This window comes from Rhododendron vialii, chromosome 1a (assembly GCF_030253575.1).
Source record: "Rhododendron vialii isolate Sample 1 chromosome 1a, ASM3025357v1".
NCBI lineage: Eukaryota > Viridiplantae > Streptophyta > Magnoliopsida > Ericales > Ericaceae > Rhododendron > Rhododendron vialii.
In genome coordinates, this window is record NC_080557.1 from 41895532 (window position 1) to 41912460 (window position 16929).

Genomic DNA, 16929 nt, shown 5'->3' on the forward strand with positions numbered 1-16929 from the left:
TTTTATTATTTCTTTCAAAATTTGGAAGATTTCCTGTATAACGAAAGTAATGGTCAAATCAAGCCAGTCAACCTTGTTGGATTTGTGTGTTCTAATGGAGTAACACGTAATCGCGGATAAAAAAATAAAAAGGTAATCCGAAAAAATACTAACGCGTAATCCTAAGGGACCAATCAAATTTATACCGACGAGGTATTGACAGAGATGCAAGGCTCACTCTGAGTCCCGCATGGATGATTCGAGCCGTTTAATAATTTATTTAAAAAAAACCGAGTAAGTCTCAGGGGAAAAATCATTTAAATTCGATATGTATGTACTCGATCGAATCTTCAATTTTTTCTTTCAGATTTTAAGATCTCGAAATCGAAAAGAAAAAATTAAAGATTTGATCGAGCAATTACACATATTGCATTGAGCTAATTTTTCGCGGGCTAACTCATTGTTTTTATTAAAAAAAAATTTGAACGAATCGGATCATACTGGTAAGACCGGAGTGGGCCCCACATTCCGTCGGTCGGTGTGGATAGACGGGATCCTTAATCCTTAATTAATAATAACCCCGTCACAAAGTGATGTCATGCTTATTATGCAATACACTTTTGAGTAAGCATGACATCACTTCGTAGTGGGGTCCACACCATTTCAACCAATAAAAAATAGGGTAATGTTCACCCTCTTAAGTGGAGGGTGAACAAAATTCAACTCTATACCGGATAGAGAGCTAGCTACAGTACTTTCTAGAATAGTGGGCGCAACTTGGTGAATGGACTAGTTCAGATTAGAGTATATACTTTTGGTAGAATAATTTGTTGAAATTTTCGAAGAAGCGGCAAAAGTCTCGCTTAAGAGAAACACGCTATTTAATAATGCTGTTAGAGCCTTAGATTGCACGCCCGAGTCCATTGAATAATTAGAACATAGTATAGCGAGAAAGAATAATTTAGAAGCAACACACGCGTGTACAAGACACAAAAAAAATTATTGACTTATGCACTTGTAGTATCTATGGGACTCTCTTATAACGTACGTAGTCAAGTACGCAAATCAAGGTAACAAATAGATTGAATACATGAATAATACTCCCCGTGTTCTGCTGAGGCTCTTAAAAATTACTAATAAGTATTTATTTTGGATTTTTAAAAAGGGAACTAAAGGTTCTTAAGAAATAATAACTTATTCGGTATGTCATTTTTTATTGCTTAAATCTTTTAATATAGATCTCAAAAGAATATGTAATATAGATCTTGTTCGATAGATCTCAATTAATTTTACTATACGAAGTTCGCAAATGAATAAATTTATTATAAATTAAAATATAAAAGCGATCAAAAAATGGCACAACTTTTGAAATGCATAAATAAAAAGGCAAAATAATAAGGTAAAAAAATTAGTGAAAACATGAGTTTAAATTGGGTAAAAAACAAATTCTTTTTTAGTGGAATAACTCTTGAACTTGACAAATGAGTTGTGCTACATCCGCGTACCAAACCATGTGCGTCTACTTAATTAAACTAACGAAGTTAGCAAAACTTTCAACAATCTCTCCAGTCTCCAGGTTATTAGGGTGATGCAGCTCATCGGGTTAGCAAAATCTCTAAAAAAACAAAGGAAAGTGCTTTGAAATTACACTGATTTTAGAATGTCTGCATCAATTTTTGGAATGAGAATATCATTTACCAAGATAAAATAGTAGGAACTTACCAAATCTAGTTTTTGGCTCTTGAGTCCAACCAATTTGGCGACGGATTTTTGAGCTTCTAGCAGCGAAAGCATGTGCAGCAGATTAACAAGCTTACCACTCCAGATATCGATGGACTCTCTACCCATCTCATTGAGTAGATCGATGGGTCCGTCACCGAAGTTGTTTTTTCTTTCTTTGTACTTTTTTGTATTTTGTTTTGGTTTAGTTGTAATCTGTTTTATTATTATTAATACAAAATATGTTTGTGTTTCCCAAAAATAAAAAAATCAAAGGCCGGGCATATGAAACTTTATTACTACGTCTAATGACCAGCCATGCATGCATGCATACACTTTGGAGTTTGGACCATTAAGCTAGTTAGCCACACAAGCGAAATTATCATACAAGCCGAACATGCGAAAATTGAGCGAATCCGAGATTCCGAGTCAAATGTAGTTAGCAACATACACAAATTATAGAAGCAATTGGAGGATCAACTACATATGTATTTACTCGAATTCTCTAGTAATAATGTCTTAAAAATGGAGTACTGTACATCTTAGGATAATTAGTGACTAAAAGCGTACCAAAACAGAGGTACACTATACAAACTGAGTATATGAGACTTGTAGAGCCGGCGTTGAGTTAAAATTCGAGATGCCCCATCTTTAGGCCCTAAAAGAATACAAATTTTGGGAGCCCTCTTTCTTTAGTATCATTTACTATAAGTTATACCAGTCCAAAAAAAAAAGATCGTCCATAGCTTTAATCTTTACTTTAGACCCCTAAAAAATCATGTCGTCCCTGAAGAGTTGGCTCAATATATTTGAATTACACAACTTAGAAAGAGTCTACATTAGTAGACATATGTTTGGTCAATGTGATGACACTGTATATGGAGCCCAGTGGGTGAGAATTGATTATTTCGTGCTTACGTACTGATTTCCGTTCCGTTAAATAAGCCAATTGACTTATTTTTTTTGTCCTTATTCAATTTTTTCGTATTTGTTAATTTTTTCGTCAATTTTTTGGAGATTATTGCATCGTCATAACGAGAGGAATCTAAAAAGTTACGTAAAAATTATCGAAATCCCTTTTTTTTAAATAAAAATGAAAAAATTGGCTTATTTTTGTCTTTATTCAAAAAAATTAGGTTTCGATCGTAATTTTTAGATTTCTCGTCATGATGATGTAATAATTTTCAAAAAATTGACGAAAAACTAACAAATATGAAAAAAATTTGAATAAGAACAAAAAAAAAAGCCAATTAACTTATTTAGCCAAGCGGAACCTTAAATATAATTGAAAAACTCAGCCCACACTACTCCTTAAAACTCAAGTGTTAAGAAGAGGAAAACTAAAGCCTTATTAACAAGCACAGATGGAACATGTCCAAATGATGGCAGGACACATTCCAACAAATCTAACCTCTTAATCTAATGGCCCTCACAGTGGGCGTTTGATAGTTCATTCAAACTACCACACATCACTCAAATGCATTGCACAAATCACATCACCTCAACATTAATGAAAACTAAACCGCCATTAAATGCACTAAAGAAAACTAAACTCACATGGCATTAACAATATCTGACTTAGCAAAAAAACATTTGATTTTAGCAATCGTTTTTTCGCTTTCGTGCGGTTGTGTTTAGGGCTGCAAACGAACCAGCTCGGCTCGTTAGTGATTCGTTCAAGTTCGGCTCGAAAGTTAAACGAACGAACTCGAGCCGATTTTTTCAGCTCGTTTTGTAAACGAGTCGAACTCGAGCTAGGATAAGCTCGGCTCGAGTCGGCTCGCGATCCAGGGTATATATACTTAAGTTTAGGATTTTTATTGTTATTTCATAATTTGTTCTTTCCGTTTTCACTTTCTAGTCAATCAAGGGAAGCGATAGCACACGCACACCAGTACACCTCCGCTTGGAAAATGAAAGATATATACCTTCACAATCAAAATATTTTTGGTTGTATTAGGCCTATGCGAAGATATATATACATTTTTTGTTAATTCGTTAAAGCTCGTGAACAAGCTCGAGCTCGAGTCAAGCCAAGGCCTGCTCGGCTCGAGCTCGACTCGTTAAGTTTTCACTGAGCTTGAGCTCGTGTTCGCTAAAAACTTAATAAACAAGCTTTAACACCGTAAAGCTCGACTCGACTTGGCTCGTTTACGGTCCTAGTTGCGTTAACGTATGTCTCACTGGTGGTTCACGGGGTCTTGGAAAAAAAGGCGTTTATTGACAACGATGTTGTACATGTGGAGGGGTTTGAAGTTGGCAGAGTTTTTAGGAAGTTGATCGCTCCGACCAGTGTAACTCCAATACTCCGATCGGCAGAACTGGAGTCGGTCTGGCCCGCTTGGGTTGTGGAATCGGGCCAATCCCCGAGCTCGGCATACGTAATAAAATTTAATCTCGCATTGTGCAAATGCAATCTACTCGTACGTATGATTCTTGGATTCAACGATTACACCATATCCCGTTTGTACATAGACCCATTTCTGCTCGAACACTTGGATCAAACATCTTACTTGAGGCTATTACTTTTACCTTTTGGACGGAGGCCCATTCTCAAAATAATTATTTAGCTTTATTTTCATCTAAAATATTGAAAATTGATATTCGCACTCTCCTTTTTACTGATGGCGCTCCCTTTCTAACGTTTACTAGTAAGTTTATGAACAAAATGGAGTGCCATAAAAAAGGAATCGCGAATATCAATTTCCAAAATTTCTTTAAAAATAGTAATTAAGAGTTTTCTTTTGGAAGCAGCAAAAAGATGCTCCCCTTTAAATAGGAGGAATAAAGTGACTAATTAGTTCTCCTATTTCTTACTTTTTTGTTTTTGGTGCAGCAGGAAAGGAAAACAAAAATTAATTTAGCTTAAACCAAACTTTAAAACTAATAAATTGCAACCATCGTCGTGGAGCCGTCTTAGCTCAGCTGGTAGAGCGCGTGGCTTTTAACCACGTGGTCGTGGGTTCGATTCCCACAGACGGCGTTCCAATTTCTTTTTACGGTCAACTTTTTTTATTTCTTATTTTTCTAATTTTCCTCCTTTCCGTACGATAAGGACGCCGTTCTTTGATGTTCTTTATTTATTTGGGAAAATTTTCAATACACACTCTTTTAAGGTGTGTATCATATGCAGTGTCATCTCTTAAAAAATTACTTATGCCACAGCCACAAAATGTGTGGCAAAAATAAGACTTGGAGCACCATGACTGTGTTTATTTTGTGTCTCAAAACCCAACCCCTATCACTGGGTACAGTTTCAAATAAGTTTTTTCTCCAATTATTGCTTATATTTATGGGTAAACTATAGTTAACTCCCTCTAACTAAGCCTTGCGTGCACTTTGCCCCTTCTAACTTTTTTTTTGGCACTCAACCCCCTCTAACTAACTAAAAATCAAACGGTTATAACTTCAAACGATCATAACTTCTTCGTCCGAAATCGAAAACATGCAAATTATATATCGATTTCGAGGTCTTGAAGTCAGCTTTCTAATGACACCAAAATCACATCACAATTCAAAGCACACAGAAAGTTATGATCAAAAGAGTAAGGGCTGGTAAACAGAAAGACCGTTTTGATCATAACTTTCTGTGTGCTTTGAATCGTGATGTGATTTTGGTATCATTGGAAAGCTGACTTCAAGACCTCGAAATCGATATATAATTTGCATATTTTCGATTTTGGACGAAGAAATTATGACTGTTTGAAGTTATGACCGTTTGATTTTCAGTTAGTTAGAGGGGGTTGAGTGCCAAAAAAAAAAGTTAGAGGGGGCAAAGTGCACGCAAGGCTTAGTTAGAGGGGGTTAACTATAGTTTACCCTATATTTCTCTCTCTCTCTCTCTCTCTCTCTCTCTCTCTCTCTCTCTCTCTCTCTCTTTGTGCACGGTGCCTAATAAAGGAGTGTTTCTACTAACTAACAAGTTGAGTAACACAACTTTTTGGTTTCGTCCTTTTTTTTTTATTTGCTAGGTTTGTGCAATTTTTTTAATGTAATATTGATTCGCCTCGATGATGAGAATCATAAAACAAAAGATTATAGCATTCAAACAAATATTTTTAAAAATATGCAAAAAAATTCCAAAATACTTACGCCGTACTCCTAATTTAAGTCTTTTTTTTCTAAGCTAAAAAAGGTCGAAGAGGAGGCGATCGGACATAACAATCTCTCTTGGGCGTGACCATAGAGACTTCAGACCAGCAGTAGCTTTCGAGAGAAACCAAAGAGCCATAGCAACTACTGCTCTACCAAGGGCTAGCGAGCCAAAGTCGGACATAGGAGAAAGACCAAATTCGAGAGGGACGCCGCTGACACAACTCGAATTTGATACTCCTACCTCACCCAAATCCAAAGGGAGTAAAGATCATCACAATGGGTGTGCTAACTAATGTATTTAATAATATGTGTTAAGATAACAAACAAGTGTCCGGGCAGATGATGTGGAAAGTGCATTTTTACTCCAATTATTCTGCTTTTTCTCCAATTATTTACTCCTATTTTTGATCATGCCGCTTTTGATGTTTAAGCCAGATGATGTGGAAAGTGCATTCATAACGGAACCACTCTCTCTCTCTCTCTCTCTCTCTCCGTTCTCTCTCCCTTCAAGGCTCCAAGCCCCGAGGCCGTTAGGGTTCGCTGTAACCTCGCGATCAGAGGTAAGACCCTTCCTATGCAGTGTTCTTCTTCGTGATCGCCACCTTCTTCTTCTTTTTTTGTGTGCCTCCAATGCAGTGTTTGTCTTCATTGTGTTTGTGTATCTCTCGTTGATGTACGTGCGAAACGTGTGCATCACATCGTACCGTACGTAAACAAAGTTTTAGAACGAAATATCCCTTCCTTGCGATCAATAGGTCTGAATTTCGCGGTTGTTAATGGTGGGTTTTACTTAATTTTTAAGCCTGAACAATGTCGATCATTTTTTCCCGCTGTCTGTTGGGATTTCCGGACACCCACCCAAACAGGGTTTACGTATAACCATTCGTACATAATATTTTTGTATTTATGTGTTAGTTCTCTAGTGGGTTTGTTTTTGTTTTAAATTTTCATAATCAGCTGGGACTGTAGGTTTACCCACCAGCTTATGAGGCAAGAGATCAAGAGGATGGATGTTGAATAATGTTTCTGCATAAACCTTGTTTCTTCCAAAGGTAATTTTTGTTTATGGAACTGGGTTCTAGAGGAACCATTTATATTCTCTCCTCTTTTAGCAATTGAGCTCTGTTATTTCCAGGTAGAACAATTTCCTCAATAAATATATCCCTTATTAATATGCCTTGTTTGGATCACGATTTGGAAAAAAAATTCCAACTCAGAAAACACTAATTACCTATACTTTCAATCATTACTCTAATTTCTTTTCCTACTCATTATCCTATCTCCAATTATTACTCTTATTTCTTTCTCTATGTCTCTCCACTCATTACCCATATGTCAAATTATTACCCTAATTTTTCTTTCCACTCATTACCCAAAAACTAAATACAAAAATTTTCAAATCATGAACCAAACAAGGCAAGTTATTATTGTGTATTTGGTTGACCACAGCTTAGGCAATATGTTTAAAAATTAATTATGTTTTGCTCAATTATGGAGAATGACGTGCGGACCCAATTTCCTTAAGGCGTTTTCCTATTAATCTGTCTTCTGGCTTGAAATCATGGACAGTAACCTAAGGCTGATAACTCGAAGAAGGAAGAGAGAATGGTTTTGGTCCAATCTCGGACATAAATTGAGAATGGTCCAGTCTAAAAACTGATTGAACACAAGCATGTTTGATTTTTTCTTTCGTTGGTGTTGGTCCACTCAATGGTCTGATTTCAACTAAAGGTGTGACCGTGTGAGTGTGACTCAATTTTCGTGTCCATTAATGGCCGGATAAATTACGTCAGCTAAACAACCTTTGTTTCTTTGTCGTATTAATGTGAGCGTGGGTGGCTATTTTTGGGGCCTTCAAACTAGAACACAAGTGTTTACTGCTTATCCAATAAAATGCTTGCAATTGCCACGTTTGGTCAAAGTTGAAATATTGGGATATGTTGGAAATATGTGAGCTATAAATTTTTTTTGCAAGTTAGCTGCGAAACTCCGGAAAATATTATTAAAGCATTCAATATACATGTAGAAATCAGTTTTGTGAGATAATATTTACGTGACAAAATACAGTCTTCTCATTTCAGGTTTTAAATGCCTCGCAGAAGAGAAGAGAAGGATGACTATAGCGATCCTGAGTTGGAAGATTACAAATACAGATACTACAAGGAATTGAGAGATGGAAAGGAAAGAGTTAGAGTTTCGGGGAATATTTTTCGATGCCCATATTGTTATGACAAGAGGTGGAAAGAATACAATTACAAAGAACTTCACAGACATGCTTCGCGTGTTGGTAGTGATTCAAAGAGTGAGAAGTTCAAAGATAGAGCTAGACATTTGGGATTGGTAAAATACTTGGAGAGGTGTATAGATGCAAAGCGCTTATCATCATCACAGTCCACCGGAAAAGCTACTCAACGGGTAGATGGGCGCACTGATTCAAAGAGGAACGAAACACGATCCCCTGCAACAACTCCTACTGAATTGGAGGAGAGGTTAGAAAATGTCAATGTCACATCATCAATTTCCTCCACGAGAATGACTGAACCAACTAAAAAAGTGGAGACAATTGGAAATGCAAATAGTAAATTGGTAGAATCCACGCGTTCTCTGTATGGTAAATCATCCCAGTCTATCCCGACATGCCTTGAGCTTTCTAAATGCAAAGCAAAGGAGGAGCTAATTGTTTGGCCCTGGATGGCTCTAGTGGCCAACATTCAGGTTGAATATAAAGATGGTCGGTACGTGGGAGAAGGTGGTGGAAAGCTAAGAGATGAGTGGACTAGCAAAGGGTATAATCCCCAGAAGGTCCATCCTTTGTGGAGCCGCCAAGGTCACTCAGGATTTGCAATAGTGGAATTTAAAACGGATTGGGATGGATTTCAGAATGCTATGGCATTTGAAAAGGCATTTGAAGTTGAAAATCATGGGAGAAAAGATTGGTATACAGTAAAGCGTAGAGGGGATCTGCTGTATGCTTGGATTGCTCGGGAAGAAGAGTACAACTCTAAGGGTCTTGTTGGTGAATATCTCCGTAAGAAAGCAGATTTGAAGACCGTTTCAGATATTGAAACTGAAGATAAAAGGAAAGACATGAAACTTGTTTCCAACTTAACCAATGCACTTGAGGTTAAGAATATGAAATGTGAAGAGATAACGAGGGAAATAAGCAAGACAGAAATTTTCATGAGGAATGTAATGAAGCAAAAGGAAGAGATGATTCAAAGTTATAATGAAGGTATACTAGGAAATAGCTTAATTGTGGCGTTATAAGTACTTCTCTTTCTTGACTTTTTGTTGTAAGAATATTTACTCCACAATTCCAAACTGATTATTAGATTTCTAATATATCTCTAATGAGCTTTTCTCTGCATTAAATTAACGTTTTTGTCAATCAGAGATGAATCAAATGCAGAAGGATGCGGCTGATCAACTAGAAAAGAAAATTGCTGACCATGAAAGGAGTAAATCACAGTTGGAAGCTCAGAGGCAAAAACTTGAATTGGTAGAGAAAGAACTGGAAGAGCGTGAAGCACTAAACACTAATGAGAAAAGGAAGCTTGACATTGAGAAGAAAATGGTACTATATTTTGGTTATTATACTAAACAAAAACTTGACAAACCATTAGGTGTTTCTATTCATTTTCCTTCAAGCTTACAGTGTCTTTTAGACTCTCTCTTTTGACCTTAATGGTTACGAAGCTGTGGTTGTTATTGTTTTTTGGTAGATTAATTATGAGTGCTTTTCCATAATGAGTTTTGTTGTTCTGCAAGATGATCAAGATAATGTTTCCATCATGTTCTGATGGATGGCATGTAGATCTTGTTAGTTAGAATTGATTTGTGTAAGAAATTACGGGAGTGGCACCTATGGTGAATAAGAAAGCTTGCTCCCTGTAATTCAGACAGCTTAGATTATTTGGAAGAGCTCGAGTCTTGAATGGCATCAGAAGATGGGATCCTGAACCCTGCAATATTTGATCCATTTTTCGTTGTTTTGGTGCTGCTTATCTGTATTCATGCCTTTGGTATTACAAGATTTATTTAAGTATGTGGATTGTCATAGGTTGAAGAAAACGAGTATTTGGACTTCTTTCTGCTATTGTTATTTGTTTTGGGGTAGGTACTTTTGACTGATGTTAGAATAAAGAAAATTGTAACTATCTACAAATTAGAACCGCTTTTCCTTGTGATAAAGGGGTGTGTTGGTTCAATAAAGTTTTGGGAATTTTATGCTTTTGTGCAGAAGTAATTATTGCCTTTATTCTTGCAGAACGAGAGGGCTATTTTGGCGCAAAAGATGGCTGATGAAAAGATGTGGAAGTTGGCTGAGGGTCAAAAGGTATGTTACCCATTTTCTGCATGACCTACCTTACGCCGGCAACCATTTATTATGATACTAATCATAGACATGACTCTAACATCAAATGACAGAGAGACAAGGAGAAACTCCACAAGAAAATTATTGAACTGGAAAAGAAACTTGATGCCAAGCAAGCACTGGAGTTGGAGATTGTGCGCATGAGGGGAGCTGTACAAGTAATGAAGCATGTGAGTGAAGATGGTAATTTGGAAGATAAGAGGAAGATGGAAACAATTGAAAAAGATTTAAAAGATAAGGAAGAAGACCTCGAACAGATGGAAGCACTAAATCAGGCACTTATTGTTAAGGAGCGTCAAAGCAATGATGAGTTGCAGGAAGCTCGGAAAGAGTTAATTAATGTACTCTCTCTCTCTCTCTCTCTCATATGTCCTTTAGAACACCCTAATTGCAACAAACAACAATCTTTGCGGTATTATTGATCTCAAAACTTAAGGGTCGCTTTGTAGTAGACTCATCCATGTGTAATTATGTTTTCCTAGCACAAATGGCTACGGGCAAGCACGTATGGTATTCTAGCAATGACCATAGTAGGCCCTTTCATGTCTTCAGAACTCGGTTGTAACTCGTAATGGAATTTTTTGTTTTTCACTGTTTTGTATTACCTCACATGTAGAGATCTACAGATGACAAATGTGTCACTACTATCAGGTCTACAGTGAGATAGGTTTCCTTACGTTAAAAGAGCAACCTAGTGGCGCCAAATTAGAGGTCCAAACTTCATACACGTGCCTACAATTTTAGCGTAGGGACTAACTTACAAATTTATCAATTAATGTTCGTTAACATTCCATTTTTCAATTATAGTTAGGGTTTTTAGTTTTCTATTTCACTAGGGGGCTTAGCTTCTAGTACAATTGAGACATGTATGGCTGTTGTCTATTGTGATTTGGACTGTGACCTTGCGTGCTTCCTCTCCCCCTTTATGCCTTCCCCTTCTAGCCCAACTTTGATACTGTGTTGGAACCAATCCTCTTCGGACCACCTTCACTGGTTCTCCTTCCATGCTTCCTCAGTTCCTCTCCCCCTTTTCTGTTGCCTCTACCGCTTCATGCCATTAGCAGTTGCAGATTCAATAACTACCACTGACTTCCAACTCCAGCAACGACCAGTCCATATGAAAGTTAGCCGCTGAACGACAACTCTGCCAAAGTAGGCATTATCCATGTTCATCAGTCTCCAACATGCTTCCTACTGTTTTCTTCGTTATATATCAATCATGCTGGCATCATCACCAAGATCTTCCCTTTTCTTGCATTCATGTCATCTCACTACGGTTTTCTATAGCTATTACTTTCTCTAGCACTTGATTGTTGCTCGTAAAGCGCAGAGAAGTAGGATTAAATGAGGTTCTATTAAAACCCTGACCGAACACTGCACGCTTTAACCTGACCCATTGTCAACCTGTGATCTGAAACCCGAAAACCCAGCCAACACTTCACCAAGATATTACGAGCCCACACTTAAAAGCAGGCCCTAGACATATCCAAACTAACATCTCAGCCTAGTCAAACAGACCAGCTGATGTAGGACAGATTGAAATAGGGCAAAGTATAATCAAACACAAAGATAAGGGGCTGTATTTTGGGGGCTGTGAACAGTGGACGTGAATAGTAATTTGTAAGAAGAATGAGATGAAGGGTTAGAGAAGGATAGGTCTAGGCATCACACCTAGAAAACCCAAGGCATCACACCTAGGGCTCTTTAGCATCACACCAAAGAAAAGATTGCATCACACAATCTAATAGCTTGAAAGCTACTCAATTTTTCATTCATTCAATCATAATTCAAGCTCTTGAGATTACATGACTTGTATAGACTCCATAATACTTGAATGCAAATAACTACTCCTATTCCCAATAGGTCTGGGCAGAATGAATGTGTGCAAGCAAATAACTATTCATTTTCCCTAGATGGCTGGATAGGATGAATGTATACATGAAGGTATAATGCATTAAATATGTGGTCTAACTTCCCTAAATGAAAAGACACAAGGCTCATGAAAAGTTGCAGCTTTTAATGTTCCAGCCAATGCCTAATTAATATCCCAGGTAGGGCCCAAATCATCCAACATATGCCAAATTAAGGCTTGGGCCTTAGAACCATCCAATCCACATTTTTTATAGCCTTTTATCGGGTGCTGCCATTTTCCATCACCAGCCGAAACCACTGAATGAGACCAACCAGACTACATGTTTCTTACCTAACTAATACAAAAAAAATGCACCCCTAAAACGAGAAACTCTTTCCCATTTAACTTTCTTGGTTTGTCTTTAGGATTATCGTGCATGGTGATCAATACTGACTTAAGTTTGATGCCTTTCCTCAAGATCAACTAAGAGTTGAAAAGGTCATACTCATACCTAGAGTTGCAAAAGTCACAGTACTAGCAACATGAAATGAGGATATCTTATGAATAAATGTTAAAAAACTTGACATGAATGCAAGAGCCGTTGGTCAAAATGTTAGGCCACGTTTTAGGAGATAATTCAAGAGTTTCACATAAAAGACTCTGGAGATCAAATAGTTAGTGTTGATCAAAGGTTCCAAATAATGAGGAATGTGATGTTAATGTGAAAAGAAATTTAAATGTGTTGACAAATCTGTGTTTGAAGGGAAAGAAAATCTCACTCAGTTAATTGTGTTACCGATAGAAGATCTATCACGAGTCAAGACGAACCGAATTTTAATGACTTTAGATAAGATTTATTTTGTTGGTGGACAATGTTAATTGCATTTTCCATCCATATCTGGTAGACCTCTTAATCTAATTTCGCGCTTGCAGGAGTTTAAATGTTAGAAGAAAAGAACATAGATAGCATATTCGGAGTATGTAATTTGCCAGTATAAAGGTCCAAAATTCATGCTTGTGCACACAGCCGCACAGCTTTCGCACCTAGATACTTAACTTATGAATTTGTTAGATTAGGCTCTTTAGCAGTTAACATTTGGTTTTCTTTTAGCACTGGGTTTCTTTTTTATAAGGCTGTTAGCCTACAATGGTATATCATTTGGGCTTGAATTATTACCATGGGAGTTACTAGAAGGTTGTGGCCTTTGTGTGATTAGGGTTGTTTACTTCCTCTTCCTCTTCCCAGTTTTCCTTTCTGTTTCTGCGTAACCCTGTTCTCCATTCAGCATTGATTTGGGTGTTTTGACTTCTGAATGTGAACCTAATCCAATCACATCAGAAAATAAGAGTAGAAAAAAATGTTTTTGGTGCTCCTGCTCATGCCGTTATTTCTGCAATGAAAAATCTGTCAAAAAGGTTTTTGTAAAGCGATTATTCATACTAATCTGGGTATGCACTCTTCTGTCTTCTAGGGTTTTAAGGGTAGCCTTGCTTTCATTGGTGTTAAGAGAATGGGAGAGCTTGATGCTAAGCCCTTCCGCAACGCAGCCAAGACAAAGTATGCAGGTAATGAAGTAGTAGAGAAAGCAATGGAAATGTGCTCTTTGTGGGAGGATTACCTCAGGGATCCAAGTTGGCATCCTTTCAAGGTCATCTCTGTGGGAGAAGGTCATAAGGTATGCACTACATCGTTATAATGTTACCAGTTAGTTCCTTTTTTTGGACTGACTAGGTCTATCTCTTATACTGATTCATGTAGTACAATAGATCTTAGTCATGGGCTGGACGAACACTTGGTCAATTTAGAGAAATCATGTTGGCCTTGTAATTGTTCTTGATTTCTTGTAACGATGGACATGAATTAGAGAACAAGATTTCTAATTGCCATTAATCACCTGCTAACACCTCCATTATATATGTCGTACTGTGCCGTCAATGCGAGAGGGATTTTCCATGGAATTAGCAACAGATACCACGTGGCCTATTACCGACCACCTTTTTCCTCCAACCTTCCCCTTGTAACGAAGAAAGTATTATGCCGAAGAGAAAACAGTACAGAATGGGGGCATTGCATCATCTCGCGTCTCCTGGTGGTAAGGTGTACTTTGGGACGGTATTGTCGTATTCCTAATTTCTTCCTTATGGAAGATTTGGCATCCATCAACAAAGGGTGTACTCTGGTCTTTCTTTTCTGCACCCAGTAATATACTTGTTTGTCTTTTGTCCCTCATTTGCTGAACTCCTTTTCATGTCATATAAGCTTTTTGGTATCGTTGTCAGGAAATTATTGACGAAGAAGATGAAAAATTGAAGAGTCTGAAGAATGAATGCGGTGATGAAGTCTACAAAGCTGTGACAAAAGCCTTAGCTGAGATGAACGAGTACAATCCGAGCGGTCGGTACCCCCTTCCGGAGCTATGGAATTCGAAGGAAGAAAGAAAGGCTACGCTAAAAGAGGGAGTGTCTCTCATGTTGAAACAATGGAAAACGTATAAACGAAGGAGAAACTGAAGTCTGATACTTGTTTCTTGGAAACATCCCAATAGAGGTTTTCAGATGACATAAAAAGACAAGTTGTAACTACGGGCTCTAATTTTTTTCAATTTTTAGTTGTTGTTCTCATTTTGACTAGCTGAAGTGGGACATCACTGATGTGAAAAGAAAAGATAGAAGTATAGTAGAAAATTGCAAATAGCTGTCTGGCAAGAACTTGATTTGATGTTGCAATGTTTCGGTTTGGAAAGGTGTAATTTGTAACTTCTCCTCTAGCAATCAATGCAGGAACCTGGCTTCACCCTCTTGTTTGGTTCCTAATTTGGAAATAACAAAACAATCAAGAGAATATAGGTGAGAAAGTCTTTTCTCTCTTTTCTTTTTACCCCTTATTTTCTTGTTAAACTAGGCTATATTTTCCCTTTCTTTTCTTTAGAACCAAAAAAGGGAAATTCTTCTTCACTTGCTTTATTTTAATTTTTCAAAACCAATCAAAGAATAATGATCACAATTATTCCAAAATTTATCAATCGTTTCCTTTCTGAACGCTTCTCTTCTATTTTGTATTTTCACAAGTTCCAAACAAAGCCTAAAAAGTCTGAAGATTTTGGAAGGGGCTATGATTTTGATTTGATACTCTCATCAATGTAATCTGGCACCAAACCTGAGAATAAAATATCCAGAATGTAATCTGGCAGACTGGCACCAAACCTAAGAAATAAAATATCCAGAATTATATAATACAACAAGAATAACAATATTCATATTCAAGTGGAATTAATAAAGGACGACTATCAAACCGAAGTCAACAAATCACAAGGGACCTCATATCCGACCCTCCTCAATACATGATCAGTGAACCCCCACACCAAGCCTACCTGGCTTAACCACATATGAGCAGACTAATGGTAAGGTCACTCGATCTCTGTATTAATACAGTTCCACGGCACCTTAGCCAATAATATCATAATCAATAACAACACATATTCCACTTTCAAAAATTTAACAAATAGTATATCACTAGGTATTAAAAGGAGTACAGAACGAAAGTAAAGAAACGATTCTAGAAAATGAAAAGTGAAATGATCCGACCCGGCTGACCATGAATCTCTTTTTGGCCCCCTTGGCCTTAAAAGGTACGCACCTATGTAGCCCTAGGTGGGCGTTAATATACTAAGTGAAATTCTAGCTTCCAAGCAATATAAGGACTAAAGTACCAACTTTTCTCGAAATCTCGGGTATTACAGAAAGAATATCGTATACTCCCGAATTACCTCAATCATCATGACCATTAAATATGTAGCTTCCACCTCAACAAACAATAACCCAAAATTTGACAATGATCGGACTTGAATTCCCTATTGAAACTCTAAGATCACATTCTAACATATATCTTTGGGCAAAAGAACGGTGCTACTGGCACAGCAGCTGCTGTACAAATGCTACTGTTTTTCTCTGCCCATTTCTCGTTGCGTTTCCCAGTGTTCTGTACACATGCATCCTCTGTACACCATCACTAGCCACGCACACATATATAGTGACTACCTTTTCCTTTTCTATTCTTTGAAAACCTAGGAATACTAGAAATTTCTGTGGAAAAAAATAGGGTGTTACAATCTATCCCCTTGAAATAATTTTATCCTTGAAATTTTACAATTCGAAATACAAAAACTACTAGTCTTTTTCATCAACAAAGAAAAATACAGGGCATTATTATATTGAGAGTTTGGAAGCGAATGTAATTACTGATGCATCGACCGGCAAGAAGTAATCTGTTTTTACGCAGTGGAGGAATTTACTCTCTCTATGGTTGATAAGAATATATTGTATGTGATTACTAGACAACCTAATTGAGAAACAATTCCAAATTCAAAAAAATTGAGAGATAATTCAGTGGATTTTGAGACACTCTTAAATACTTCGGAACACAACACATTTATGTGAAGTTCATAAACTTACTAAAAAATTCACATAAATACGTGGTGTTACGGGTTATTGGTCACCAAAGTCCTCTAGGAGCAACCAATTACGATTTCCAATCTAATTAGGCCCCGTTTCCGATGAATTACAAGTTGTATACTATAACTTTTTTTGTTGTCTTTATTTTAAAAAATTTGTGATTGATAACTTTGTGCCAAATTTTTTCTGTATTATTACTACTATCAAAGATAAGGAATAATAAAAGAAAAGTACTCCTTAAACGTTACTAACTTTTACACAAGTATTTTTAAAAATATTAAATATAATTCAAAAAGTCAGCTTTTATTACTGGAGTATTTCAGAGAGAAAATGGAGAGTACTTTTACCAAAAAAGGGCGAGTCCACCCTTACTCCGTCAGTTCCTTTCTGAACTTTTCCACCCTTGCTCTCTCTCTCTCTCTCTCTCTCTCTCTCTCTTCTCTGTGTGTGTGTGTCA

The 16929-nt window shown here is 37.1% G+C and overlaps 1 protein-coding gene and 1 non-coding gene across 5 annotated transcripts; both read left to right on the forward strand.

The window, feature by feature from the left end:
- The first annotated feature begins 4608 nt into the window (after window positions 1-4608).
- On the forward strand, window positions 4609-4681 carry TRNAK-UUU (transfer RNA lysine (anticodon UUU)). The gene has a single exon. It is a non-coding gene; the product is annotated as a tRNA-Lys (tRNA).
- Window positions 4682-6233: 1552 nt separating this feature from the next.
- LOC131302845 (factor of DNA methylation 4-like) lies at window positions 6234-14818 on the forward strand. Of its 4 annotated transcripts, none has more exons than XM_058329656.1 (8): window positions 6234-6353; window positions 6763-6845; window positions 7875-9025; window positions 9186-9367; window positions 10061-10129; window positions 10222-10509; window positions 13493-13696; window positions 14301-14818. In XM_058329656.1, the coding sequence occupies exons 3-8, from the start codon at window positions 7882-7884 to the stop codon at window positions 14529-14531; spliced, it is 2118 nt and encodes a 705-aa protein (XP_058185639.1). In that variant the 5' UTR covers window positions 6234-6353; window positions 6763-6845; window positions 7875-7881; the 3' UTR covers window positions 14532-14818. The 4 variants fall into 4 exon arrangements, with proteins under 4 accessions (XP_058185639.1, XP_058185633.1, XP_058185628.1 ...); XM_058329650.1 differs by having other exon boundaries at window positions 6248-6353; window positions 7861-9025; XM_058329640.1 differs by having other exon boundaries at window positions 6254-6353; window positions 6751-6845.
- The last annotated feature ends 2111 nt before the right edge of the window (window positions 14819-16929 follow it).